The sequence below is a fragment of the Cladosporium halotolerans genome (assembly GCF_011745625.1).
Source record: "Cladosporium halotolerans strain TM138-S3 chromosome Unknown Sca2, whole genome shotgun sequence".
In the NCBI taxonomy this organism is placed as follows: Eukaryota; Fungi; Ascomycota; class Dothideomycetes; order Cladosporiales; family Cladosporiaceae; genus Cladosporium; species Cladosporium halotolerans.
In genome coordinates, this window is record NW_027191453.1 from 646,792 (window position 1) to 674,377 (window position 27,586).

General features: G+C 56.1%; 9 protein-coding genes across 9 annotated transcripts; 3 read left to right on the forward strand and 6 right to left on the reverse strand.

Moving 5' to 3' along the window:
- Positions 1-211: 211 nt before the first annotated feature.
- On the forward strand, positions 212-2,363 carry WHR41_00740 (uncharacterized protein; the record flags this gene model as incomplete). Its single annotated transcript, XM_069369346.1, has 4 exons — positions 212-920; positions 978-1,159; positions 1,211-1,686; positions 1,742-2,363. 4 exons carry the CDS (start codon positions 212-214, stop codon positions 2,361-2,363), a joined length of 1,989 nt encoding a protein of 662 aa, XP_069233539.1.
- Positions 2,364-2,881: 518 nt separating this feature from the next.
- WHR41_00741 (uncharacterized protein) lies at positions 2,882-5,055 on the reverse strand (the record flags this gene model as incomplete). The annotated part of the gene is made up of 4 exons (XM_069369347.1): positions 2,882-3,281; positions 3,344-4,213; positions 4,275-4,297; positions 4,359-5,055. 4 exons carry the CDS (start codon positions 5,053-5,055, stop codon positions 3,003-3,005), a joined length of 1,869 nt encoding a protein of 622 aa, XP_069233538.1. The 3' UTR covers positions 2,882-3,002.
- A 970-nt stretch (positions 5,056-6,025) lies between these two features.
- On the reverse strand, positions 6,026-7,219 carry WHR41_00742 (uncharacterized protein; the record flags this gene model as incomplete). The annotated part of the gene is made up of 2 exons (XM_069369348.1): positions 7,014-7,219; positions 6,026-6,952 (listed from the first exon to the last, which is right to left on the reverse strand). Exons 1-2 carry the CDS (start codon positions 7,095-7,097, stop codon positions 6,026-6,028), a joined length of 1,011 nt encoding a protein of 336 aa, XP_069233572.1. The 5' UTR covers positions 7,098-7,219.
- A 1,258-nt stretch (positions 7,220-8,477) lies between these two features.
- WHR41_00743 (uncharacterized protein) lies at positions 8,478-10,379 on the reverse strand (the record flags this gene model as incomplete). The annotated part of the gene is made up of 4 exons (XM_069369349.1): positions 8,478-8,779; positions 8,841-9,529; positions 9,584-10,028; positions 10,085-10,379. The coding sequence occupies 4 exons, from the start codon at positions 10,377-10,379 to the stop codon at positions 8,478-8,480; spliced, it is 1,731 nt and encodes a 576-aa protein (XP_069233540.1).
- Positions 10,380-11,445: 1,066 nt separating this feature from the next.
- Positions 11,446-13,224, reverse strand: WHR41_00744 (uncharacterized protein; the record flags this gene model as incomplete). The annotated part of the gene is made up of 1 exon (XM_069369350.1): positions 11,446-13,224. One exon carries the CDS (start codon positions 13,222-13,224, stop codon positions 11,446-11,448), a length of 1,779 nt encoding a protein of 592 aa, XP_069233570.1.
- A 2,006-nt stretch (positions 13,225-15,230) lies between these two features.
- Positions 15,231-16,396, forward strand: med4 (Mediator of RNA polymerase II transcription subunit 4). Its single transcript, XM_069369351.1, has 2 exons — positions 15,231-15,455; positions 15,505-16,396. The coding sequence occupies exons 1-2, from the start codon at positions 15,308-15,310 to the stop codon at positions 16,179-16,181; spliced, it is 825 nt and encodes a 274-aa protein (XP_069233536.1). The 5' UTR covers positions 15,231-15,307; the 3' UTR covers positions 16,182-16,396.
- Positions 16,397-16,452: 56 nt separating this feature from the next.
- Positions 16,453-18,230, reverse strand: WHR41_00746 (uncharacterized protein). Its single transcript, XM_069369352.1, has 2 exons — positions 17,870-18,230; positions 16,453-17,808 (listed from the first exon to the last, which is right to left on the reverse strand). The coding sequence occupies exons 1-2, from the start codon at positions 18,029-18,031 to the stop codon at positions 16,729-16,731; spliced, it is 1,242 nt and encodes a 413-aa protein (XP_069233571.1). The 5' UTR covers positions 18,032-18,230; the 3' UTR covers positions 16,453-16,728.
- A 243-nt stretch (positions 18,231-18,473) lies between these two features.
- Positions 18,474-22,279, forward strand: pim1 (Lon protease-like protein, mitochondrial). The gene is made up of 2 exons (XM_069369353.1): positions 18,474-21,762; positions 21,817-22,279. The coding sequence occupies exons 1-2, from the start codon at positions 18,616-18,618 to the stop codon at positions 21,976-21,978; spliced, it is 3,309 nt and encodes a 1,102-aa protein (XP_069233537.1). The 5' UTR covers positions 18,474-18,615; the 3' UTR covers positions 21,979-22,279.
- Positions 22,280-23,699: 1,420 nt separating this feature from the next.
- On the reverse strand, positions 23,700-26,978 carry WHR41_00748 (uncharacterized protein; the record flags this gene model as incomplete). The annotated part of the gene is made up of 2 exons (XM_069369354.1): positions 23,700-24,825; positions 24,877-26,978. 2 exons carry the CDS (start codon positions 26,976-26,978, stop codon positions 23,700-23,702), a joined length of 3,228 nt encoding a protein of 1,075 aa, XP_069233535.1.
- Between the last annotated feature and the right edge of the window lie 608 nt (positions 26,979-27,586).

Below are 27,586 nucleotides of genomic sequence, written 5' to 3' on the forward strand. Positions count from 1 at the left end.
GCCCACGCCCGCACCCACACCCACACCTCACCCGCGCCAGGGTCGCCGCTGCCGGCGCGTTCTGCCCCCGTTGCTTATATACCGTGGCGCTCTGCTTCGGCCTCCACCTGACGTGCGCAGCGGGCGGACTGCCATACCTACCAACGCTGCTCCTGTCAATCGCACTTCACTCACCGGCCTACGCGGCTACGCGGCTGGCCTGCACCACGCCATGGCCCTCCCAACTCCCACTCCCCCCATCCGCTCGCCCTCATTGCCGACCGACGAGGCTGCGAAGCTGGTGCACCTGATAGACCGCAATCGCAGCAGCTCCTTCCCGTCGTCGGCAGCGAGCCATTCTCCCTTCGGCGGATCAAACCCACAGCAAGCATACCGTGATGGGCTCCAGCTGCCTGGACTGTCTGCCCTCTTCCCGGCGTTTTCATCATCAAACCACAGCAATGGCGCGTCGGCATATCCCACACCAGCCTCAGATTCCAGCGCTTCGCCCAACAAAACGCCCACAAATAGGACGCCCGCATACGTCTCGCCCTACGCCTCTCCGGAGCAACATGCACTGATCACCCACATCGACGCCGTCCGGCGAGGCTTCGCTTTCCACCGGCAATGCAACCGCCAGTCGTTCGTGGCCTACAACGAGTCCCAGGCCGAGCAGGTTCTGAAAGAATTCCAAGGCAGCGTCGCCGACGGCCGGACGCTGCCCGAGTCGAAGCTGTGCGAGGTCTTCTCCATCGCGGTCATGGCCTCGACCTTCAACCGCGTCCAGATTCCGGCTCAGGTGGCCGATGTCTTCTACCAGGCGGCTTCCGACCGCATTGGCACCTGGGTGCTCAGCGAGCATGTTCCCGCAATGAGGTGCTGCGGTTTGCTAGGGCTTTCGAATCTTTTCAGGAAGGCGACCGTGTCGCTACTCTACTTCGGTAAGAGGCTCACGTCTGATATGAGCGGCTTGCCCGGGCACTAATGACGCTTCTCAGATCTGGGCTTAGCACTCGCAGCTAAATTGTTCTCTGCGATGAGGATTCACAGTTTTGACATGGGCCAGCCGGAACACGTCGAGGTCCAGTCCATATGGCGGTCGCTCGTTTTCTGTCGCGCGTGGCTTCAGTCGACCATTGGAGCGTGCACTTCAGACGACCAGCTATGGCTGCCATCAACGGTATGCTTAAATCCTACCCGTATTTGCGATTTACTTGCTGACTTTGAGAAGGTTTCCACCGAATGTGAGGAGGCTCCCTGTCTGGCCGTCAGACAAAATGTGACGACGCAGATCACCGACATCTACGTCATTGGTGCTAAAGCAATGCGAGTCCTCATTCTATGCGATTCCAAGGCCACACTACTACCGGCCATACAGGTTCTCTTTGGTGAGATCGGAGCGTGGTACGACCGCTTACCAGCGCAAGCGAAAGCGAGCGAGCTTTCGCAGACTCCTTGGAACGATACCAAAGTCTGCCTCGGCTACGTCCATCTAGGACACCTCGGAGCGATCACTTTGATCCTCCGCAAGACCTTGAGCATCTATAGGCCGAAGCTCAAAGGCCAGAAACACTCCATGCAGCCGCGGGAACGCAGCCAGGTTGCGGCCATACTCAACGACGGCATCATCGCTGCGAAACAGTCCTCACGAATACTGTACCTCTTCCTGGGCGAGCAAGCCAGCATCAGACACTGCTGGACGGTCATGTACGTCTCATCACTCACCTCCTCTCTCCAGCACCTACTAACACCCCCGCCACAGCTACAGCGCCTTCGTCTGCGCCTCCATCCTCCTCTACTGCATCAGCCAAACCCAACTCCACGGCTACCCGGACTCCGAGTGGCGCCCCTACCTCAGCCTCGTCGACAACAACATGGACATCCTCGCCTACTGCCAGGAGCTCGACCCCGTCGCCGGCACCCTCCGCGACACCCTCTCGCAGTACATGCAGTTCCTGCGCGTCTCCGTCCCCGCCCCCTCGCGGCCCCACGCTCCCCCTCCCTGGGCCCGCGCAAACCTCGACTTCCCCTCCCGCAACCCCGAAGACCAGCACCACCAGACCCAGGACCTCGTCGACCTGCTCCTCGTCGTCCCCGCCCGCCGCGCCGGCCCCGCCCAGACGTCCCTCGACCTGCTCAAGCTCGTCTGCCAGCCCTTCAGCGACGCCGACGAGGCCCGCTGCAAGCTCACCAGCGGCTACGGCGTCCCCAAGGTCCTGGGCGCCGTCTCGCGCGGCAGCCTGCTGTGCGACGGCGGCGCGGGCGCCGACGCCTGGATGCCGTACGGCTGGCAGCAGCACCAGAGCAGCGCGGCCTTCACGGGCAAAGCGACGAATCTGGCGCTGACGATGGCGCAGCAGGAGATGCTGAGGGCGGGGGTCTGAGCTCTCGGTCGTTTGGCGTTGGGACTGGCTCCACGGAGTTTTGAGTCGGGCGACGAGGAGGTTTCCGGTGTCGGCGTCGGCGTGGTGAGGCTGGTAGACTGACTGCGTGAGATTGCTGCTGCGTGGCGTGAAGCTCTGGTCGGGAAGGGTCGGGTTGCCGCTCAGAACGAGTTGACGCCGAAGGCCGCTCGATCTCGGGACACCGGCTTGGCGCTGCGACGCGACGCGACGAGACGAGACGAGACGCGATACGATTTCTCCCGTCGCCTGGCGGCCTGCCTGCCTGCCTGCCTGCCTGCCTGCCTGCTGCTGCTGGACCGCAGAGGAGACTGACAGATACGCCCGACACGGCATCTCGAGAAAAACGGCATCGGCATCGGCGGACGGATCTCGTGAAAAGCATCTCGACGCGAGAGGGAAGACGCTGGGGTCTGCGATCACTTTCGACTGGCAACGAGACGGTACGGCGTGCACAGACAGCGGAAGCGAGCTCGGAAAGACCTCACGTGGGCGAGCGATCAGGGAACGAACGGCGTCGTTACTTTTTGTGCACAAACAGGGCTGGCTGGCTGGCTATATGTCGCGCTTCATCCCGCACAACACAACGAACCACACCTCGCCCAAAAAACCAACCAGTCCTTAAACGTTGAGAATCGCCCCCTCGTCGTTGACCAGCAGACCCGCGATGGCGGCGCTGCTCAGCGTGCTCAGGATGCCGGTGACGAGCGCGGAGACGGCGACGCTGGCGACGTCTCCCGTGCGGCCGGGCGCGATCTGCGACAGCACGCCGATCTGCGTGCCCAGCGAGCCGATGTTGCCGAAGCCGCACAGGCTGTAGGTCGCGATGAGCTTCGAGCGGTCGCTCATCATCTGGTAGGTCTCCATGCTGGCAAGCTGATCGAAGGCGGCGTATTCGTTCTGTTTGCGGTTAGCGTTAGTCTTCAGGCTACGGGGAGTTCTAGGTGTTCGGCGAGACTTACAGCGACGATCTTGAGGCCGATCAGGCGCGCGACCTTGATGAGGTCCGGGCCGCGGGGCACGCCGAGCAGGAAGGCGATCGGGTAGCAGAGGTAGCCGACGATCAGCTCGACGGTGAGGTCGTAGTCGCCCGTCAGGTTGAGGTAGCGGCCCCACCAGGTCAGCAGGCCGGAGACGAGGTTCAGCAGCGCGATGATGACCAGCAGGGTGGCGATGATCATGCCGCCGATCTTGATGCCGAGCCAGGCGCCCTTGGCCAGCGCCTCGAGCACGTTGGCCGACTCGGTCACGTCGTCCTTGGGCACAACGATCTTGCCGGCCGTCAGCGTCTCCTCCTCCTCGGGGTAGCGCAGGTGGCTGAGAGCGAGCGAGGCCGGGATGGACATGATGCAACTGGAGACCAGGACCTGCGGGTTGAGGCCGAGGTTGATGTAGGCGATGAGCACGGAACCGGCGATGGTCGCGAAACCGCAGGCCATCACCTGGTGGATCTCGGCTTTAGTGAGGTAGGGGACGAAAGGCTTGATGAGCATAGCACTCTCGCCCTGGCCGATGAAGGGTGTGGCGGCAGCGACGACGGCCTCGGCGCCGGACACGCGCATGCTCCAGAAGAAGAAGACGGCGAACTTGCCGATGAACCACTGGACCACGCCCCAGTAGTACATCATCTGCACGAAGGCGACGAAGAAGATGATGGCAGGGATGACGTTGGTCAGGAACCAGCCGAGCTCGAGCACAGACTCGCCGGTGAGGAAGACGACACCGTCGCCCGCGAAGCCGAGCAGCTCGCGCGCGAGCAGGGAGATGAAGTTGAAAATGTCGAAGCCGACCTTGGTGCGCAGCACGAAGAGCGCGATGATGTATTGCACCAGCTGTTTGTGTCAGTACTGTACGATTGACGAAGTCACGTTGACGCGCCGCGAATCTACTCACCATGCCCATGATGATCGTGTGCCCTTTGGAGGATATGTCAGTGATGTCATCGGCGAAGCGCAGAGATTGTGCTAAGATACTCACAATTGATGGCCTTCCTGTTGCGCGAGGTGGCCCAGAGCACGAAGATGCACACCGCGAGACCGAGCAAGCTGATCGCGCGGTTCTCACGGGTGTTGTCGCCGCTCTCCTCGGTCACGAAGGCACCCAGCAGCATCACACCAATGGTGCCGAGAGCACCGAGAGGAAGGCGGAGCTTCTCAGGAATCATGCTAATACCACGAGAGACGGTGTTCTTCCAGAGGAAACGCATGGGCTTGTACACGATTGAGATGGGGATGTAAAAAGTGACGATGCGAATGGTGATCGCGAGCCAGAGGAGGAACGGAACCACCCAGTTCTTCGGGTTCGGTGTGCCGGGGCGGTGCAAGACCAGGCCAGCGATCCACCAGCCGGTCATGATGAGCCAGATGGCGGCGTGGACGAAAGGCCGGTATTTTTTCCAGAGCATCGCGTTTCTCGTCTTCGGCTCCTCGGAGTGGTCGCGGGACTCGCTCTGGGTCCGCGCGGGAGACATTCCACCTTTTTCTACATCGACGGTGTAATCGTTCTTGTCGTCGGAGGTATCATGGTGCCTCTGCTGCATGTTATGTGAGCCATGAGGCTCTGGCAGAATGCTGTTGTCGATTTTGCTGCCAGACTTCGAAGCGTCTTGCTTGTCGGCACTGACGTCGTGGTAAGGCTCTGGTTGAGCCACTTCGGTGGTGTTGCTTGTTGCCATTGTGCTGGTCTGAGGCCTGGAGGAAGCTCCGCGCAAAAGCAGCCGAGCTCTGACAACCAGATATGTTGAATAAGTAGTGCGACGAGGTCTGTAAGTCTGGTGTGAAGCGAGGGTAGGTAGGGCAGAAGCAGGTCGATAAGAACCCTGCTTGGCTCGGCCTGCGCAGAATCTCGACGGTCCTGAGCACCGCGGCTTATCAGAAATTCGCCTAGACGTGGCCTACGTAGTGTCGCGTGCCCGCCTGCCGGTGTGAAGCCAAGTGCTTCTTGTCCGCCGCGACGGCGTATCAGAGGGCAGCGCGCAAGGCCGTCGTCTGCGCGCGGGGTCTAGTGCTCGATTTTCGCACGCTCAAACGGCCTGGCGGCGGCAGAGTATCCGGACGACATGCCAAAGCGGGACAAGTGGACGGCCCTAGACTCTCGGCACTGTCGATAAGGTGCTTCGGACCCTGGTCTAGAAGACGGCGCTGCGGCGCTGCGCCTGCCCTCACAGACACCCGCCGGTCGTGCAGGCGAGATAACACTCGAAGGCAGCGCAAATCTCGCTCGCTCAGCTCCTATCGCATGATTTCTGTTTGCAGGGTGATGTCTGACGAGAGCGCCACAATGCTTGAAGCGCAGAGGATGCTGACGTCTGTGTGAGGTTGAATTCTCCGGCCCGCGCCGCTGTGTGCCGTGAGCTAGCTACAGAGGACAAAGACCTGAAGCCATTGGTGGAGCGGAGGTGGGCCATGGAGCAGGGCCGGCGCATGTTCGAGCAGATCCCACGCAGCTTCCATGCGCTTGCCCCATCTTCGCCTCTCGGCCCAAGCGCATGAGTGGCGACACGGGCAGCCAGGCGGTGCTGTCTGGCTATCATGCACCCCGAGATCCTGACTCGCTCTCGCTACCTGAGATAAGGCATCCGGGGTATGCACCGTCCTGAGCCTTGGACCAAGGCGATCGAATTGCGGAGGCGCCGTTTAGCATGCTTAATCCCGCCCGAGGGTTACATCGGCCAATCCGAACATCCCGGCTGAGTTTCGCCACGCTGCCTCGCCAACCTCTTGGACCGAACAGCCTTTGAGCCCAGCGACCACAAAGGCCACAGTGTGCATGCTGCAACTCTCGTTGCGCTCCTTCACCATGCTGCCCGCATCCCACTTGTCCCGCTTCTTGCTCGCGGGCAGCGGAGGGGCGTTGATGCAGTATCGCTTGGCGAGGTTGGACGTGGCTTTGATTTCGCCCCACGGCGCGTCCGTCTCCAATTGAAGCCGCTCCAATGGAATCGCAGCGACCATGTCCAAGCTATCGCGGTCCTGGAAGCTGAATCCATTCACGCTAACGTCGAGGCCGAGGTCCACGAGCGTCTGCATTTCCGCCACGGATCCTACGAAGCTGTGCACCAGACCTCCTTTAGGCAGGTTAGGAAGATAGGGTTTGATAATATCGACGAAGTCCTCGAACGCCGCTCGGCAATGTAGGAAAAGAGGCAGCTGCCAGTCGTGCTTGGCGAAAAGCTCCAGCTGGGCCTTGAACACGCGGATCTGGTACTCCTTGCTCGCGTGGTTGACCCGGTCGTAGTCGAGCCCCAGCTCCCCAAACGCGGAGATCGGGCTAGGTACCTGCGCGAGAGCCTCTGCAACTCGCTTCGCAAGCTCTTGCATCGTGTCGTCGATCTCATGTTCTGGGATAGCCGCGTGGTAGGGATGGATGCCAATGGTCAGCGTGCATTGCCCGGGGTTGCTCGCGACCAATGACTGGTTGACCTCGACGTCCTGCAGCGACATCCCAGTCAACATCACTTTTTTCACCCCGGCTTTGGCAGCGCGCTCCAGTGTAGAATGGAAGTCGGGAGGATGGTATTGCTTGCCGCGGTATATGCCCTGGAACTCGCGAGTCGTCGCTGTCACTGCGACCTTCGAGGGTCATGTCGGCTTAGCTTGGAGTGCTTCAATGATTGTGTTATATCGCACTCACGTCTGCGAAGCGCAGTGGTCCATTGGAGGGCGCAGATGGTGCTGCGGTGGGCAGCCCGGTTAGGTCGACATCCTTCGCTGACATGGTCCAGACGCTGCAAGCTGGTGGCGCAAGAACGCCGCTCGCTTAACACGAAGGAGAAAGGAAACGAGCGTCCCAGATATGCGACGTCAGGACTAATGTGTATACAATGATCAAATCTATTCACAATTGTCAAGAAGACCTGAAGTCGAGTCACATCGACAAAATGCCAATACGCGCTTACCAATTTCCATCACCGCGGGTCTCTAATCCGAGAGCCCTAACCTCCAAAAAGGAAGGGCGGCGTGCGCGGGAGCTCCCGCGCGACGTCTCGTCTCATCAAGTCTTCGTACTTCATTTACTCTCCTCTATACAACCACCACGTGGTTTAATCTTGTTCATGATCTCAGCAAGCATATCCGCGCTAGTCGCGTTGCGCATATCACGCTAACCAACAAGTATCACACAGCGAACAGACCTCATGTAAGCGCTCCATCCCCTCTCCCTCCCAACACCTCGTGTCCTGATGACAGCGGCTGGGGCCATAAGATCCGGCCAACCGGCATTGTATGCCAGGTTGGCCATGCTTTCACGCCAGCTCAACACAATCTTCTCACTATCTCTGAATTGATCACACTTCAATGAGAGCCTCGTGGAATTAGGTTTTAAGATTACTGAGCTAGGGGCTAACGCTATCCAGACATTGTTCCATGAGGATCTCAAATCGGCGACACTGAAGTTACGACTGTGTCGAATGTCTCCTATAGAGCTTAGAGGTGTTACAGCATATATATACTTGACATTTGGCAAACGTACAACTCTTCCGACTTCGCCTGCTCTCTTTATCACTTCGAGCATTGTAGCTCCTGCATCTCAGAAATATCCCAATGTCTCCCGCACTCTGCAGTCTGCGTTCTGTCTTCCGGTCCTTATAACGCCAACAAGCCACCGGCAAGGGACGACCAGTGGCGTTGAGGTTTGAACGCTTCCCTGCAGCATGAAGTGACTGCCCACCTCGGCCAAATGGTGATTCATACGTTCCAAACCGTCTGTTCGACAACATTCTTCACAGGTACCTAGGGCGCTATGCTGCCTCGCAAAGCTGTTTCTTCCCGGTGATTCGTCATTCGGACATATACGGCCATGACGATGAATCACATGGTACTCAGAGCACGCCCGAGTTGCTCCGACGCCGTTCATTCAGCGGCCATTGCCCACATTACTTTCGAAACTATTGGGCGAGGCTGTTGCGAGCGTGGAAAGTGAAGTGGTGCCAAATCGCGACACGGCTCCAAACTTTTAGTGTATGGAAATACAAACTTTCGAAATAGCGAGCGTCTCGGGAGTACACGACCTCAAGAATGAATCGCTCCTAAGCACCGGACACGCAAACCGCGCTACCCTGCATCCCCTCTACCGAACCCAACAGCAGTTCAATCCCCATCAACGACCCCAGTGCGGCGTGTTCAGCGCCATCGCCATCAACAGCCCACTGATCAAGCCCGCAGCGGGCACCGTCAGCACCCAGCCGAGGAAGATCTTGCCGAACTGCTTCCAGTTCAGGCTGCGGACGTCGCCGTTCGTCATGGCGACGCCGACGATCGCGCCCGTGATGCACTGCGTCGTCGAGACGGGCAGGCCCAGGCGCGACGCGAAGAGCACCGTGATCGCCGCGCCCAGCTCCATCGAGTAGCCGCGCGTGGGAGAGGTTTTCGTCAGCTTGTTGCCGAGGGAGCGCATCATGTCTGCATGGGGAAAATCGTTAGCCAAAGGGTCTCTGTGTTCTGGGGAGAGCAGACGACTCACGGTATCCGTACGTCCAGAAGCCGACGCCGAGCGTCAAGCCGCCGACGGCCTTGATCCAGGTGGGCGTGTCGGTCTTCGCGGACGTGATTCCCGACTGCCAGGTCTGGTACTCGGTCGTGAAGGGCCCGATAGCATTGCTGACGTCGCTGGCGCCGTGCGCGATGGACATGATCATGGCGCTGCAGACCTGCGCGGTCGTCCAGAGGTACTCGACCTTGTTGTCGAACTGCGGGGCGCGCGCGTGGACGGCCTCGAGGCCCTTGCTCTGGTGGCCGATGATGTCCTGCTTGACGCCGTACGTGAGCAGCATGCGGGCGGTGGCCCAGAGGCGGCGCGGGTGCAGGAAGGGCAGGGCGTCGACGGCCGCGAGCGACTTTTGGCGGTCGTGGGCGGACGCGGTGTCCGGGTCGGTGCGCCTGTGGTCTTCTTCCGAGTCGGCGGTACTGCCGGCGGGCTGGGTGGAGGCCACGGGCGCGGAGGCGTCCTTGCCGGTCTTCTCGTCTTCGTAGAGCTTGTGGTCTGCAGGGGTGCTCTTGTTTGTTTCCTTGCCTTTGTCCTCTGGGGAGTAGTAGTCGGGGACGATGGCGCCTTCAGGGTTGCCAGGCCAGTAAAGGGTAGGGTTCTCCTTCCAGAGAAGAGGGCCCATGGGGATGTGCCAGATGCGGAGGCGGTTGTCTTCCCTGATGAGCCTGTCTTATTGTCAATATATGTTCAGTCGTGCGTCTTGCGTGGCATAAACTTACTTGCGGTAGTAGTAGGGCAGGAAGAAAGTGGCAGAGAAAGCCCAAACGCCGAAGAACACGCCTAGGATGATACCAACGACCTTGCCAGTGCCCATCTCCTCTGGGGTAGGGATGCCATGGCCACCGCTGATGACAATGAACAGGGTGAGAATGCCGGCAGTCAGACCGTAGTAGAAGGTGATCACCCTGAGACCAGCCTTGAGCGGGTCCTTCTGCCAGTGTACGAGGATCTTGATGCTCATCATGATGATGGCAGCGAAGCCAGCCGCGATGCAAGGAGCAATGCCCCAAGAGGCTGCGATCTGAGAGACCGAGCCAGACTTCCATCCCCAGTTGACGGAGATCTCGGACGCAATGCCAACTCCGACAAGGGCTCCAACGATGGATTGTGTGGTGGAGACCGGGAAGCCCAACTTGGTGCAGATAGTGAGCCAGGTGGCAGAGCCTGTACAATCAATGTCAATCAACTTGTATCGATTGAGAGCGTTCAAAACGACTGACCGATCTCAGCAATCACGTTCGCAAGAATAAGCACACCAGGGCTGCCCTCGAACGGCTCAATCTTGAAGACGCCCGAACGAATGGTGCTGGTGACTTGTTGTCCGAGAGCAATGGCTCCGACGAACTCGGTGACAACGGCCAAACATCCGGCTTGAACCAGGGTCAAAGATTTCGCAGATACACTCGTCGCGTACGAGTTGGCAACATCGTTGGCACCGATGCCCCATGCTGATAGCAGGAAAAAGAGGGTTCCGATGGCGAACAGCCAATCCAGACCGTGCATAGTGCCAGCCATGATGGGCAGATGAATACCCCGGCGGGATTTTTGAAGAAGAAATGAGGAGAAGTGAAGAGATGGACGATTGTGCTTCGATTCCTACCTAGAAAATCGACGAACTCGCGTTTTTAATACCTACGCTGCTACCCTTTCTCGTCGCATTCTCGTCCTCCAGGAACGCCGCCCAGAAGGGTGGTTGACCGAGCCCATCGCTTAGCAGACGAGGCTATCATCTTGGCAGTAGGAGGATTCCGTCTGAAGCTGGGCGTGAGAGAGACGTGGTGGTGAATGAGAGCAGCACGGCGAGACACGTGGTGAGTGCCCGCGGGATATCGAAACGCTGGACGGCTTCGTCGAGGGCGGCACGTGGGCAACGTCAAGAGCTCGAAAGGCTTTGCTGAGCTTTAACCGATGCTTAGCAGATGGCAAAGTGCAGCGAAGGAGTGCGGCGGTCCACATGTGGTGGAGCCAAGCAGGGTGAAGCACTGGCTAAGAAATTCTGCCGCGCCGGAAAAGTGGTCCGTTGGCTGCCGTGCACGCGAGATGCTGACTCGAGATTGCGTTCGAGGGACCGGGGGGCTGTCGTCGCATGCACCTGATAGGCTGGATGGGTCGTTTTGTAGAATTTATGCTCGCTTCTAGTTGCATGAGGCAAGGCTCACAATGGCCGGGATGAAGATCGCGTCGGAGGCGCCGCCTCAACACGTGCCCAGATCCCCTTTTGGGCTGAGATTGTCAGTATTTGCAGTGATACCGGTACCGTACTGGCAACCAAAAACATGGCAATGGGCACTGGCATTTGGTAAATTGTGCGATCGTTTTGAGAAATGTACATTTCGTGATTCATAAGAAGGGCGAGAAAAGAGTCGAAGTTTTAAGAGAGTGATTGATGACCCAAGGAAAAGTTATTACTACGACTAGATATTACCAGATATCGTCCGCCAGCGGTGAAGACCGCATGTAATGCTCGACAGCACGCTGTCGCCTTTGGCAAAATTAGCAAAAGGGGGTATATCGCAATTCGTAAATTCGTCCAAGTGTTGCTTTTCTTCCTCCTCTTGCGCCCGGGCTGGCCGAGCCAAGCTTATGTGCCCTCGTACAGCTTCCAATTAGGCGAAGAGTCGAGCGAGGGTGTTTCCTCTTTCTTTTGCTGCTCCTGCTGTTTCTTGGTTGCCTTCTTCTCCTTCTCCCTCTCCTCGTACTCTGCTGCTTTCGCCAGGATGCCGGACGCTGGCGGCATTTGATCGGGGCTGATCATGAGATCAAATTGATCGCTCACCCGAGGCATTGTGGCCGCGGTATCTCTCCTGGTCTTTTGGGAATAAGTGCTCCCAATGCTACTCCTCCTGACGTTCAATGGGCGTATGGTAGACGCGCGCATGTCAGGGTTACTGTAGCTGAAGATGCGGGGCGGTAGTGCCACAGAAGGCACGACCTGGGTTCTAAATGGGTTGGCGTTCTTGCCAAAATGGCTGACGGTGCGCTCGACGGGCGATTTGCGCATGCCCATGGGTGGCGCGACCTCCTCCATCGTCGATAGCATCGGCGTGGACTGGAAGAATGGATCCTCGGGCGGTTTTTGAACAACCATAGGTGAGCTCGTGTCTGATGGCATCGAGTTCATGGATCTGGGGGTCTCAGCGCCGCTATCAACAGTAGCTTTGCTGGAGTATTTGGGATCACCAGCCATGGGCTTGGGGTAAGAGATGGGGCCCCGCCTGACAGCATTCCGTGAGTTGGTTCTAGGCCCATCTTGGAGGAAGGCTGCTAAGGCAGAGCGTTGCTTGCGGATAAACCCATTTTGCCGCTCTTCCTGAGGCGTAGAAGACCTTGATGAACCGCCATTGACGACTCGTAGGGGGGCTGGTTCTAGGGACTCCCTAAGGCCTTCTTTTCGCACGAATGGTCTTGTCCAGTGCTCAGTACTGACACGAATGAGGCTTCCATCCACCGGGGACGGTGTTCTCGGTCTAGAGATCTCGGGGGTGGAGCGTGCAGGCGAGCGTCCCAGAGCCATATCGCTCCATAGGCGAATGGTGCTGGGAGCTTTTCTCAGGTCTTTCTGTACTTTTTCGGGCTTCTTAAGGCCATCTTCCTCGTCTTCCTCTTCGTCATCACGCCTGTGACGACGGCGAAGGCAGAAGCATAGCAAAAGACCGACTAGCACGAGGGCGCCGATGGCACCAGCGAGGCCACCAACGATGGCCTGCTTGCGAGCGTTGGACATGTGAACCATGTCTGAAGAAGCTGTTTCTGTTGCATCTGCACCGAGGTCCCCAGTCAGGGTGGGGCTGGTAGTCGAAGTTGGGGTTTCTGTAGACGAGCTCGATGCAGAGCTGGTGGTTGGTGCGAAAGAGATTGAACCGCCAATTGGGTCATAGGAAAATGATTCGGCGGAAGAAGTTGAGACAGACGATGAAACACTGGACGTTGTCGTAATACTCAAGGAGAATCGAGGCCAGTCGTTGGTCGTAGTTGTGGGGTCCGAGATTGATGAAGAGAATGTATCTTGGGAGATTGAGCTGACGTCTGACGTGCTGGACGCCGCTGAAGAAGTTGTTTCTGATGTAGTAGAAGTAGTGGATGCCGATGTCTCTGACGAACTGGATGCGGTAGCAGAGTTAGAGACAGTGTCGAAGGTTGTAGTGGATGTTGGTTGATTTGCCACAGGCGCCTCGGACGCTTGTTGGTCGGCGCTATTTCCAGTAGCAGCGTTGTTGGCAGCGTTGTTGGCAGCATCATTTGATGATTCGTCGTCTTGAGACATCAACACATGCAAGATGTAGCTGACTGGGCCAGGTGGACCGATATTCGGTCCCCATTGAGCGGCCACAGCAGCCTGCTCTGGCGTTAGTCCCTCCATTTCCCAGTGTCGTTTCTCATCAAAGATGTCCCAGACATGACTGAAATTGCGGACGACCGTCGCGATATATACTGCCGGGCAAGCTTCACACCCACATCAGGGATTCATTGGAAAGGAGCTCAGGAGGCAGGCGTTAGGGAGCGTGAACGCGCTGTTGATCGAGCCGAAAAGGTCGAACCCGATATTGGCATTGATGTACAGCAGTTGAGCGGTTCGCAACGATTGCGAATACAAACGGTAAGATGAAGACGATGAGAACGGTAAGATGATGATAATAAAAGTCGCGAGGGTATAAGAGAAAGCGCGAGCGCCACCAAGCCCACCTTGATTGCCGTGCAGACGGCTCCACTGTGCACACCCCTACGTCTGATGCAGAACTGATGACGGGTCAAGCACTGGCAGTGAGCCTCTGCCGAATGATGCAGCAAGTCGCATGCTCGCTGGCAGTCTCGCCAATCGTTTCATGTTTTCGCGCTGCCGTGGGCGCTTGTGGTTGACGACTCTTCTGAGGGCTTGCGCTTCGATGTTTTGCCGACGGCCTCCAGGCGCGCAGCGTGTTGTCGGCGGTCAAAGGATCCAGCGAGACATGTCTGAGGATCTGCATGACGGGTAGGCAGAGAGATGAGGCAGAGCAATAGCAGAAGTGGTTTATAGGAAATTCCGTAATTGAGGGTCTCAGAATGCGGGCGCAGCCGCCGATGCCGATCTTGAAGTCCTGGCGATTTGCGCTAGAAAGGCTTCGGACTCGCAGCAACGAGTAATCACAACAGAGTTCGCGAATGGCGCCTCAAGTGTGCCTTCGCATCGTATATAGGAAGTGTGTCTCCCTCCATTGTTGCTGGTGTAGCTCTTCGCTGTTGCGAAAGGACATGGTCCTTGAATCAGGAGCGCTTGACGTCCGGCGGGACTCACCTCCCCTGTCTCATTTCACACCCGCAGCATCGCGTTCGGTCTCAATCGGCGCGTTGCCGACTGTCCGCACTCTCAGACAAGCACTTGCTGCTGCCTGAAGTCCTTGCGGACCTGGTTCCGTCGATAAGTCTTGTTGAAGGATGGAGAGGAGGACAGAGTCGCGTGTCATGAAGCGCTGGGCAAGCGCTGGAGGGCTGAGGCAGCCGGCCAGCCAAGTGACAGGCTAAGGCGATGGAACTTGCAAAGATCAGTTCATCCGACATCCGGCATTCGTTGGCCATACTAACGATACGTCAGCGAATAATAATGTACGGCTTAGATACTGCAGCAAGCTATCTCGAACTTCAATAATTATCAACGTAACTTTGACGTTATGCGAAGCTGCTTTATAGGTGACCGACGGTGCATCTAATGGATCTGTCTCCAAGGTTCGGCATTAAAGCGTGCTCGAGAACGGTACCGTCGAACGAGTGTAGCATAGTAGTTGTGACTGATCACAATTGCAAAAGTGAAAGCTACTCTTGGTCTTTGTTTTAGTACAGTAGGTGTCTGGTACATCTCGACCTATTTCGAATGCACGCGATTCCGAGTCAAGTTTTGCACTTACCACCTAGATTATCCATCGTTGATGAATAAATGCTTAAATGAGGCTCGCACGCTACAGACGTCATCACAGAGGGTCAGATTCAACTCGAAATATAGTATATGCACGATCATCTCGTCCAATGTACATCAAAGGCTCTATAACCATGCACCATCGAAGAAGGTGAGGGTAAGGCAAATGGGAGGTGTGTAAGTAGGGTTAGGGTTGGGGTAAGCCCGTGCCATTCAACACGCACTTGACGAGCGAAGTGAGCCAGGCATTGGTGAGCAAGGTTCTTGCAACATCGCACTCGCAACACAAGACAGTCGTAAGCAGAATCAATGAACTGTATTAAAATGTCCGCAGAGGCGCCAGGGAAGATGGCATCGTTGGATGCTTCTGCCTATGATGGTCGAAGAGAAGCGGAAGTCGCCCGCGGTGATGTGATGTGAGCATGCAGGGTCGCGTCGCGGGCTCGTCGAGCTCGTGAAGCCGAGCTTTGAAACTCTACGTGCCGAATGCGCTGACCGCCAGCTCCATTGCGCCTTGAACACGGAGCCGAGCAGGCTCGGTGAGAAGGCAGGAAATATGTTCGCGCAGTTTCAGACCAGCTATCGGCGGATGGAGGACAGCCTACAGCGGCTGACAGACTCCATCGCCGCATACAATCCCTCACCTGCTGCGGCGGACGAGCTTCTAGCTGCAGACGACGCCGTCAATGAAGATCTAGAACAGCGTAAGTGGTCGCGCACGACTGATCGTCGCTCAAAATTAACGTCTCCAAGTATCGCGGCACCAGGCCAACTATGCTCGGCTAACCGCTCTGCGCCGCACCACGGAATCTCTGGACCAGAACATCAAAGACACCGTCAAACTCCTAGCCGACGCGCGCAAAGATGTCATCGCTATCCCCGCGGACGACAGTGCCCAAAAGTCACGGCGCGAAGTTGACGTTGAAGAGCTGCTGCGATATGCGAAGTTCATCTCGAAAACGACCATCCCGCCCACCTTTCGCAAACCTATACCAGAAGTCAAGTTGCCCAACACGTTTGACGAGCAGGCGCAAGCTCAAATCACGAACGGAATGGCCACACCACCTCCTGGAGCTCAGGATAGCGAGAATACACCTTACGCGCGATCCGAAATCGTCGGGTTACAAGCCATGCCCCAGCACTCGCAAGACTGGCTGGAATCGTTCAACAATCTGCCATTTGAACCTTGGCCAAGTCACGGAATCATACAACAGGGTGCGCTGGCGGACATCCAGCGGATGATTGAGGACGGAAGAGATCCGAGCAGTATGCTCAGCCCGGAGGAGCAGGCAGAGGCGGATAAGAGAAGAGCAGAGGAAGAAGAGCGTGAGAGGCTGGAGCAGGAAGAACGAAGCCGGAGGCGATTGAGCATCAGCGCTGCTCAAGGGAGCAGAGCCAGGCCAGACGTATTCAATCCTGATGATATGTAAGATCAAAACATTATTGAGGCAGCACTGGTAACATGCAGTGAACTATTCGTTCAATCTGCGAAATCCTCATTACAAGTACAATACGGTCTTGTTGGGGTGCCATCATGGTATATACGAGCAAGTGTGATTGAAGGCACGGCCGTCTACACGTCCACTCGACTTTGCCTATGATGACGAACGAGCAAAAAGCAAAAACATACAACAGGCGGGATTCCCAGATGGTCACCCACTCTAGTACTAGTCGCCCGGTTCAGTGCTTATGTATGGCAGAGCGGACGGGATGCCCAGTTTTCACTGACCTGTGGTCGTATGTGCTTCTAGTCTCTATCTTACAATTAATCGATGTAATTGTTTCTGCTCACAGTCTAGAACATCCGGGCATAACACACCTATTCAGTTCATTTGATATTGATTGTGAGTAATTTGGGTCGGCCAAACGGAGCGTCGTTTGACGGGACCTGACAGGTTTCCTTTCTGTTCGCGAGCCAGCAAGACTGTTTTGACCTCCCTTTCAGATCTAGGTCGAGTCGGAGCCAACATCATTCATTTAAGACTGCAGCTTTCCCATCTCGTATGAAGCAAGCGAAAAGGCGCTGGTCCCGATGAGAGAGTCCAGTTCTGTTGGCCGTGAGACGTAATACTCGTAGCTCACATTCTGCGGGCTTAGGCTTGCGACGCTGCTCGTACCATTCAGACTCAGCGTGCCGTTGGCGTAGGTAATGAGATACTGTTGCGAAACAGTCGCATAGATCTCTTCTGCGATCGACTGGGCGCTGTTCGTGCAGTTTTGGCCTTCCTTCGAGTCGCTAAAAAGGTGTAAGCGTGCACCTCGGAGCAGATTGTACACCGTCATGAAGCTGCTGCTGGCCTCGACGAAGTTTCCCGCATTTCCAGGACGATCGACCACTTGCCACACTCCTGGTCGGTTGGTCATTGCTTTGCTGTGCTCTGCGGCTTGGATCTGTGCGAGCATGGTTTCCTGGAACAGTGACCTTAGAGTCTCGAATGTCTCTAATCCTTTCAATGTCGGGCTCCGAGCAGCAATTTCGAGAGTATTGAGCATCCCCAGAGAATACCAGGCCAAACTTCTGCCCCAGACTTCGGGACTTGCGCCTGAGGTTTGGTTGGCCCAGTTGTGTGCCTTCAACGCATCGTAACCGTGCACCAAGAGCCCTGAAGGCCTCACACAGATATCGTGGAGAATTTGAATCTGTTCGAGAGCCATTTCGAGTGCTGCTAGTGGTTGCGATGAGTGATTACTGAGGCTTGCCTGGATGGTGATGTAAGGGGCAAATGAGTACATCCCATCCAAATAGCTTAGGTTTTGGTAGGCCGTGAGGTTTTGTAAGTTGTTGTAGTACCACAGGCCTCCATTCTCATTTCGCGGCTGCAATTCCAGAGATGCGTTCAGAGCTTCAATTGTAGGAAGGAAGCTTGCATTCTGAGAAGCTACCATCGCTGACCCAAGGGAGAATCGATCAAGAGGGAGACCAGCATCACGCGTCGAATTCATCAGTGAGGGTATGCTCGAGGCAAGACTTTCTGAGAGCAAAGGTCGAAGGCCATCGTTTTCGACTGTCGAAGGAGCAGACTCCGTCACTACAGCGAGAGCTTGCCAGAAGAGCCCCTAGTGAGGACGTGAGCCCAAGACCTGACAAACGAAATATCCTAGCTGTGTATTGACATACCACTTGGATAAAGCCGGTACTAGCACCGCTGTCGATAGTAGCTTGTCCTCTGTTCTCAATGCTCGCAAGCATGCGCAAGGCTAAATCTTGCGGCGATGTATCACCATTGGCAAATGACACGAAGATTGCCACAGCGATGGCAGCGAACTGCTGTAGCTTCATGATGAAGTATACGTGATGATTTCAGGTAACTAATAGAGCTGTTCATGAAGAATGAAGTCGCCGGACATCGGGTGCAACGGTCATCTGCCGATCTCTTCCGTCTGACATAGCATCTATCAAATGTTACCTAACACGCTTGACGGCGTGGATGTTTTCACTAACTTGGCGGTGCGTACAGAGTGGCATAATATGAGGCAATGGTGAGGAAGTATCAGCAGGCTGGCAATAATAGATGGCTATGCAGGCACAGGAAAATGTGAGTTCATCAATGGATTATCAGTCAAAGATCGAATGAAGATAAGATCAATGAGGCATTGCCGAGCGGCGTCGGCTCGCCGCGGTGGTTGCAGCTCATGACGAAATGGAAGCTCGCGCGAGCACTGGCCGGTGGCGGCGGCGGCAGGCTACCGAACAGCTCATGCCGACCAGTGTCACCATCTTCGACCTCTCGAGTGTCTCGCACTGCTACACATCCACCTCTTCCAGTTGCGCATCTCGTACATATTTGAGGGCGGATCGCAGACTCCCTATTACACTCTTTAATAAATCCCCTTCCGACACGACGGTCCAGAGGTCTACAGGAAATGGGATACGGACAGAACCTCCCGTGGCGGCACGCGCTTCAGCAAACATCTCGAAGATACTATAGTTCAAGCAGAGGGGTCTGCGCCGCATGCAGAGCACCATCATGGACGCCGTCAACCCTTCCGGCATCACGCGCGGCTTCTGGGAGAACGGTTCAACTTTCTAGGAGCGGAGTTAGCATCTTTGGGTCACGAGACTTTTCGTCATCCGTGTCGAGACGAAGGGAGAAGCCTCCCGGATCATCGCCTGAAGACGAGGTCAAGGAAGAGCACAAGAAAGATGTAGAAGAGAAGCACGGCAAAGAGGAGGATGCAGAGGCCAAGGTGAAGTCGCCGGAGCCGACACCTATACCTGGCGCTGCGGATGGCAAAGCCGCCAGTGCTGGTGGTGGAAGCGGCGGCGAGTCGGGCTCTGGAGGTGGCGACGGAGGCAACAAGAAACGGAAGGCCCAAGGGCGTGATTTGATCAAGCCCTCTCCTCCTGATGTCTACCCTCAAGTCATGGCCATCCCCATCGCGCAGCGCCCGCTGTTCCCTGGCTTCTACAAGGCGATCACAATCAGAGATCCGGTTGTCATCGCAGCCTGCCAGGAGTTGCTCAAGCAGGGTCAGAGCTATGTCGGTGCGTTCTTGCTCAAGGACCCCAACAGCAGTCAGGATGTTATCAACGATCCTAGCGAGGTCTACGATGTCGGCACGTTCTGTCAGATTACTGGCGCCTTTCCGGCAGGATCAGGCGATGAGAAGGCGCTTCAAGCCGTGCTCTACCCTCACAGGAGAATCAAGCTCAGCGAGCTTTTGCCTCCGAACAGGTCAGGTGTAAACCCTTCTAAGGGCTCAGGACCTGCAAAGGCGACCATTGAGACCCCACCGCCGGAAGAGGAGGGAAAGCAATCTGAGAGTGAGGAGAACAAGGGCGATGTGGTTGCCAGCTTCGAGGAGCAGAGCGTGGCCAAAGAGCAGGCGCCCGCGCAAAAGCCTGCCGTTGCCTCTGGTCCTACTGCTTTCCTGCATGATTGGGCAGTCAGCTTGGTGAACGTGGACAACCTGGCTAACGAGCCTTTCGACAAGCGCTCCCCTACTGTGCGCGCTCTTGTCTCCGAAATCGTCAACACCTGCAAGGATATCGGCAATATCAACCATCTCTTCCGCGACCATGTTTCTGCCTTCGCGATGTCGCAGTCCGCAGCCAACATTGCGGATGAGCCTGCCAAGCTTGCAGACTTTGCAGCAGCTGTCTCGGGCGGTGAGATGGAGGAGGCTCAAGCAGTCCTTGCGGCGCTGAACATCGAGCAGCGTTTGAGCAAGGCTCTCGAGGTCATCAAAAAGGAATACATGAACGCTCAGTTGAGCAGCAAGATCTCGAAGGATGTTGAGAGCAAGATCCAGAAGCGTCAGCGCGAGTACTGGCTTATGGAGCAGATGAAGGGCATCCGTCGCGAGCTTGGTCTGGAAAGCGATGGCAAGGATAAGCTTGTGGAGAAGTTCAAGGAGAAGGCCGCGAAGCTGGCCATGCCTGAACCCGTTAAGAAGGTTTTCGACGAGGAGCTCAGCAAACTCGCCCACCTTGAGCCTGCTGCAAGCGAGTTCAACGTCACAAGGAACTATCTTGACTGGCTCACTCAGATCCCTTGGGGCAGGCGCAGCGCTGAGAATTTTGGCATTCAGCACGCCCGTGATGTCCTGGATGAGGATCACCATGGCTTGAAGGATGTCAAGGACCGCATTCTGGAGTTCATCGCGGTCGGAAAGCTTCGCGGTACTGTGGAAGGCAAGATTCTGTGCATGGTCGGTCCGCCTGGTGTCGGTAAGACTTCAATTGGCAAGTCTATCGCACGCGCTTTGGGTCGTCAGTACTACCGTTTCAGTGTCGGTGGCTTGACCGATGTTGCGGAAATCAAGGGTCACAGGAGAACATACGTCGGTGCTCTTCCTGGCCGCATCATCCAAGCCCTCAAGAAGTGCCAGACTGAGAACCCGCTTGTGCTGATTGACGAGATCGACAAGATTGGACGTGGTCACCAGGGCGATCCTTCGAGTGCCTTGCTCGAACTGCTCGATCCTGAGCAGAACAGCTCTTTCCTCGATCACTACATGGATGTTCCTGTTGACCTCTCCAAGGTGCTGTTTGTCTGCACTGCCAACATGACGGACACTATCCCTCGTCCGCTGCTCGACCGTATGGAGATGATCGAGCTCTCCGGTTACGTCGCTGACGAGAAGATGGCCATTGCTGAGCGGTATCTGTCACCTCAAGCCAAGGAGCTCAGTGGTCTCAAGGATGTCGCTGTCCAAATCGACAAGGAGGCTATCATCGAGCTTATCAACAAGTATTGCCGCGAATCTGGCGTGCGAAACCTGAAGAAGCAGATTGAGAAGGTCTACCGCAAGTCCGCACTGAAGATCATTCAAGAGCTTGGTGAGGATGTGCTCAGTGAAGACAAGGCTATGACTGAAGAGGGCAAGAAGGCCGCTGAAGAGTCGGAGAAGGACGAGACCGACGTCAAGGATACCCCTGAGGATGTTGAGAAGGAGACCACGACTGAGGCGCCCCGAGTGGCGCTTCAGGTTCCTGACCACGTCCGTATCGACGTCGGCAAGGACAACCTCAAGGACTTCGTCGGTCCGCCTATCTTCACTGCCGATCGTCTCTATGATGTTACACCCCCTGGTGTTGCCATGGGTCTCGCGTGGACTTCCATGGGTGGCGCTGCGCTCTACGTGGAGTCCATCCTTGAGAACGCTCTTTCTTACCACTCTCGTCCCGGTCTTGAGCGCACCGGTAACCTCAAGGCCGTCATGAAGGAAAGCACATCGATTGCCTACTCTTTCGCCAAGGGCTTCATGGCGAAGAAGTTTCCCGACAACAAGTTCTTTGAGAAGGCTCGCATCCATCTTCACTGCCCTGAGGGTGCTGTCCAGAAGGACGGCCCCAGTGCTGGTATCACCATGGCCTCCAGCTTGCTGTCTCTTGGCCTTGACCGGCCGCTTGACCCAACCATCGCCATGACCGGTGAGCTCACTGTCACCGGCAAGGTCCTTCGCATTGGTGGTCTTCGTGAGAAGACTGTGGCCGCCCGCCGCGCTGGTGCCAAGATGATCATCTTCCCCAGAGATTGTCTGAGTGACTGGATCGAACTGCCAGAGGTGAGTTTTCTTGTACCCTAAGACTTTCAATCCAATACTGACAATCATCTCCAGAACATCAAAGAAGGCATCGAAGGCAAGCCCGTCGACTGGTACTCCGACGTCTTCAGCCTCGTCTTCCCCGACGTCGATGAAGCGCTGGCAAACGCTCGCTGGAAGAAGGAGCTCGCTAAGCCGCCCAAAGAGGAGCGCGACGATGAGGAGGACCGTGACTGATCGGTGTATACACGACGTGGCCTCATCGAGGTGGCGATCTGAGATTTTAGCAAGCATTGCGAACCTTTCTTGACTTTGCTAGCAGGCGGTGTCTGGCGTCTTCGGTTTCGCATTGCACGGACTGGCCTGGCGGTCTGTGGTCTGTGGGGAGGAATAAGAGGGGAATCTGCACGCTCCGCTCACTGTACATAGATAGGTGCGGCATGCATCAGCGGGTGGGTGTCGGATATATGTTAGATACGGGCGATAGGCTTCCAAGTTGGTGAGATGTATAAAATGCTATGACTGCGTATCCACGCTGCCCCGCCACCTGCCCGATCTCGTCCAACCTTTTGATACGCCTTTTCAAGGACTTATAGCCAGGCCGATCAGTGAACCTGGTTCTATGTATGCACGGCAGAAATAAGGTGGTCGATGGTCAAATCAGTTGCACGACTATGCATTAACCTCAGCCCTGCGCCCCAGGGTGTAGCAAATGCTTCAGAAATACTCCTTTACGACCATTCTAGCTTCAGATTACTTGGTCTGCATCGCGATACCAGGCGGCACTGCGGTTTCTCATCGGACTCGAACACGCAGTCGTGTGGTGGCACCTGGGGTAAATATTACCCCAACCCTAACCCTAGTTCCGTTGTCGAGAGATGATTATGATGTCCCGAATTGGTGGGACATTCGATAAAAGTATGTTTTTATACATTTGAGAGTTACTGTGGATTCAGGGAATATCGAGAGGTTGTCATACCCCCGTTCAGAGGAAAGTTTCCGGTGTCAAAAGGGCGCTGTCGGGTGCCTGGACAATAACTTACATGGCGCTGAGATGAGCACTTGAGTTCAGTGTGTGCAGAGTGACGATGCGACTACTGTAGACCTTCGCCGATACAAACATCCGGAAGTTTTCATACGTTAGTAGATTCGGACTTGGGATTATATTGGTTGTTCTTATACTTTTGTGAACTATCATACTTAAGGTGAATATCCCAGAATAATTATTTCCACCTTTGTTCGAAATCATTCCGTTTTACTTACAAATTTGTTAATGCATATAGGAATAGAAAATTGAATATAGAATAAAACGTTCGGAGCTGTGGCGCAGCGGTAGCGCGTGTGATTCCAGTTCAAGGAGTATCCACAAGGTCATCCGTTCAAATCGGGTCAGCTTCACTTTTTTTTGGCCTGATTCCTCTCATTTTGCCCGACTTTTGAGGAGTATACGATGTAATAACATTCTGTGACTTATATCGAGTACGATACCCCGCAGACACGACTTTTTTCCCCATGAAGCTGCGGTGTAACTGATCGAAGAGGCTTGAAGTTCGAAGAATGGTATTATGTGAGACACTCTGGCGACTAGGGATAATGTCACCATCTCAGAGGCACCATCTCAGAGCATGTCCCTTCTCAGGCAGCTCGCTTCTCAGAATTGAGCGAGTTTTGTCACTTTTTCAACGGGCCCTGAAGAATCGAGGTTTTTTTCTTCCAGTCAATCAATAGTCACGTAATACCCACCAGCAATAGTAGACTCCGCGCAATGGTTGCTGCATGACTCTCAACTTGGCAAGGCATACTCCTCGAGGGTTTCTGTCAGCCGTCCGACGCTGGACTACACCTGGTAGGTAGCATGATCGCGAGAACATAGACCAAAGGAAATATCAATGTTGCCAAGAGCGACCAGGCCAGCCGAATGCTGGAATCGTTGAAGAAGCAACTACCTACAAACACACCTACCCCTTCCCAACATCATCCTCCATGCCCATAACCCCAATCGCCCAATTCAGCCTCGCAGTCGGCTTAACAGTCACCAGCCTGCGATCGCTATCATCCATCTCCTCCGGCTTCGCGTCCGGATCCAAGCGCTCCCAGCTCCCATTCAGCCTCGGATCGTCCGAGTGCTCCGGCCTGACAACCCTCTGGTAGGGCGGGCCGCGGCCCGCATCGGCGGCTTTGACCCACGCCGTCTCGCAGCCGGCGGCGATGAGCTCCGCGCTGCCCCAGCCGGTGCGCAGCGCGATGCCGTAGATGCGCATGACGGTCTCGTGGCGCTGGTCCGGGCGCTGGTACTGCACGGCGGCGAAGAAGGAGGGCATGCAGCTCTCGCAGAGCGCGGAGCCGAGGGTCGGGTTGAGAGGTTGGCTGGCGGGGCCGGGGACGATGCCGGCGGCGATACGGCCGATCTGGTTGGCGTAGAAGGCGGTGTCTTTGGCGGCGATGGCGGCGGCGGCGTGAGATGCGGGGTGCATGTGCGGGTGCGAGCGGATGGCGATGATCTCGCACATGTTGTAGACGGCCCAGAGGCAGCCGATGTCGTAGGAGCGGTAGAAGAGGGCGGAGCCGAAGGGCGTGTCGAGGGGCGTGTGGCAGTCGGCGTCGAGGTGTTGGAAGGCTTCGCCGCTGAGGGCGGCGACGAAAGCGCGGAGGGCTGCTCGGATTTTGCCGTATTCTTCCAGTGCTGCTGCCGTGGCGATTTGCATGTCGAAAGTCTCAGGCGATCTGGTTTCCTGAGGGGTCTGCACTCCCTGTGCGGGATTGTAGGAGGAAGGCATCTGCACGTTCGATCGGGGAGGTGGTGCCATGCCGAAGAATGTCGGTTGAGCTTGCGGAGGAGGTGGGCCTGGAGGAGGTCCTTGGCCAGGTGGAGGTTGAGGCGGTCGAGGAATGTTCATGCCTGGTGCTGGACGCCACTGGCCACCGTTGAGAGCCATCTGCTTGAGCTTTCTCTCTCTATCTCGAGCTGCGAAGTCTGCGATTCTGCCCAGCAATAATATCAAATGGTCGAAAGAGCCATACACAGCATCAGGTCTGCCAATCGCAGCACGAGGTGGGCAATCAGACCAACGATGGTAGTCCAAGCTTCTAGATGTCAGTAAAGCTGTCTCGACAGATACGGTGAACTTCACTTACAGCAGAGGATTACCACTTACGATGCTCTGGTAGGCATCCTGCTTACAGTACCACCAGAACAGGTCTTTAAGGATCTCAAAATTGCTCAGGTCCAGTTTTGGAGGGAGTCTTGCTTCTGCGGCCTCGACATACCCCTGGGCTTCGTACCTCACCTCACGCCCGACAAGTGTGCTTATCAGCTGCTCATCGACGTCATTGAAATGATCTTCGAAATCTTCTTCGCGGTTGAGATAGGCCGAGAAAGAGTTCCTCCGTCTTTGGATCTGATCATGGGCGGCCTTTTCCCTCTTCAGCTGGCGGTACTGGCGAGTCATTCCGGCAAAATCGGTTTCCACGAACAGTTGCTTCGCGCCTGCCAGGTGCATGTTCCACTTCATGTGATCCGCTGTCATGATCTCGTAGAAGCCGAGTAGCATGGATGCTGCAATCGTGGTGACTTGCAAGCGCTTTTTGGGATTTTGAGAGGCGACGCAGCTGTGGATGCGTTTCAGGGCCCACGCGTAATGCTGCATGGAAGGAGTGATGGATGCGCCCTGCAGTCGTGCGATGTGCAAGCTAGATAAAGCTAGCATGGCATGTAGCAGACCTTGATGGTGGAGCGCAGCCATTGGCATCGTATACGTCCACAAGCCCTGCTGAGAAAATGGCACTGAGCCTTCGGTGAACAATACCGAGGAGTTGACGGGATGCCTCTCGAAGACAGACAGACTTGGTCCGGTCGCAGAGATAAAGTGCGCGAAGACGCGGGCGGTGGCAGCATTTCTGAGGGGATTGGCATGCCATTCCACTCTGTATCTCTCCAGCATGCCTTCTTCGAGGAAGGTGTCGTATCTGCGAATCTGCATGTTGTGCGCGTTGAAATGTTGTCCCATCAAAGCCTTGTTCAGAGTGCGTTGTCGTTTGAAATCCTGCATTTGCACCGCCGGCTTATCAATATCCATGTCCTCGTCCGAATCAACATCGTAATAGTCGTCATCCACTATTTCGACGGCAGCATCATTGAGCCACTGCGTTTGAGTCTGCGACCCCTGATATTGCGTTTGGTATTCATAAAGGTCCGGTGTCGCGGGGTCAGACATCTGATGGGGTACGTGCGTAGATGATGGTGTGGCAGAGGGAGGCATTGTGAACGAGCTATTTCGGTGTCCCTGGCTCGAAGGTGCGGGAGGCTGGTAATCGATCGGGCGAGTGAGCTCTGGCCGTGGTGTATACGTGGGAGTCGCCCACGATTTTTTTGCGGCATGAGGGATAGGAGTTTGATTGGGCTCGTACTTTGGCACTGGGACTGTTGAAGTCGGTGATACTTGGGTGGTTGGAGTCATGTTCGCCGGTGCAGCAGATGAATCTGGCCATGTGCTTTCCTGGTTTACGGATGCAGCGTGAGGAGCTTGGCCGCTCTGATTGAAATTGTACGCAGGGACGGTTTGTGCCGGTGTGTAATGTGGTGTCTGGAAGGGCTGGACGTTGGTCACCATGGGCTGAATCCGAGCTGCCGTCGAAGGTACTTGATACGGCGGGGGCGCTTGCTGGTGTTGCCCCCCTTGAAGCATATTGTAGTTCTCAGGCACAGGCATAGCCTGCTGGATGGGAACGGTTTGATGATGCATGGAATATCCTTGGTGGAATTGCATCGGCTGTTGAGGCATGAATTGGCCTGATACGGGCTGAAATTGCTGAAGATACGGCATGAAGTGCTGGTCGAGCTGGGGCACAATGTCCGGATAAGCATTGGGATCGACCATATACTGCGGCGTCTGTCCAGGATGCACAGGAATCATGGGCGCTGCCATGTTGCCGGCCTGGAAGGTGATGTGCGCTGCGCCATTGGGAGCTGCACGATACTCGAACGTGGGTGGCCTGAATATCACACGCTGGCTGTAGCCTTCGCAGTGCCGTTTCGACTTGATGCAGTTTTTGCATACTGGCCGCTCTTCGCCGCACTTGATGCGGCGTTTGCGACATGTCAGACAGCCGGTCTTAGTTCGCTTGCGCGACAGTTTGGCTTTCAAGGCTGCTTCGGCCTTGCTGGTGTCAGTACCGTCCAGGGGGACTTTGATGTCGTCCTCATCCTCGGAAGCATCATGCGCGTTGCCCGAAGACATGCTCAGGTTACCGGCGCAGGGTCGTAGAGGTCGGCGGATACGGGAGCTTTAAGCGCATGCTTTGGCGATGCAGTAGTCGTGATGTGCACACCGCGTCCCGCGCGCTGATGTCGATTTGCCGGCTTCAACGCTCAACCCGGGATGAAAATGATCCGCTTGGCTCCAGAGAAGAGCCGATACCGCCAAACGACAGTGTCTGTACTGACACAAGAGTAACTCGCATCGATGTGAGTGTTGTCGAAGCCAGCGAATGCGTGCTGCTGATCGCAAACCTAGAGACCGTCGCCAAGCTCGGAGGGGGCCACGTGCGGAGGCGGCCTGATGGCGAGCCTATTATTCACAAACACCTCTCGACACTAAGCGGAACAAAGTGCGAGGGAAGACGGGATGGCAGAGGTACAGATGATATGGTGGCTGGTGTGACAGCAATAGCGCGTTGGAGCAGACGGGTAGTGTGAAGTCTAGCGCGAGAGGGCACATGGAATTGGAAGATTGGCAGGGTCTTGTCTCTGGCCTCCCGTTGCTTGCCCCTCTCGTTCTGAGCCGCGGACAGCCATGAGGCTTGTGCGCCGACGGCAGTCTTTGTGATGCGACCTCCCGATACGGAG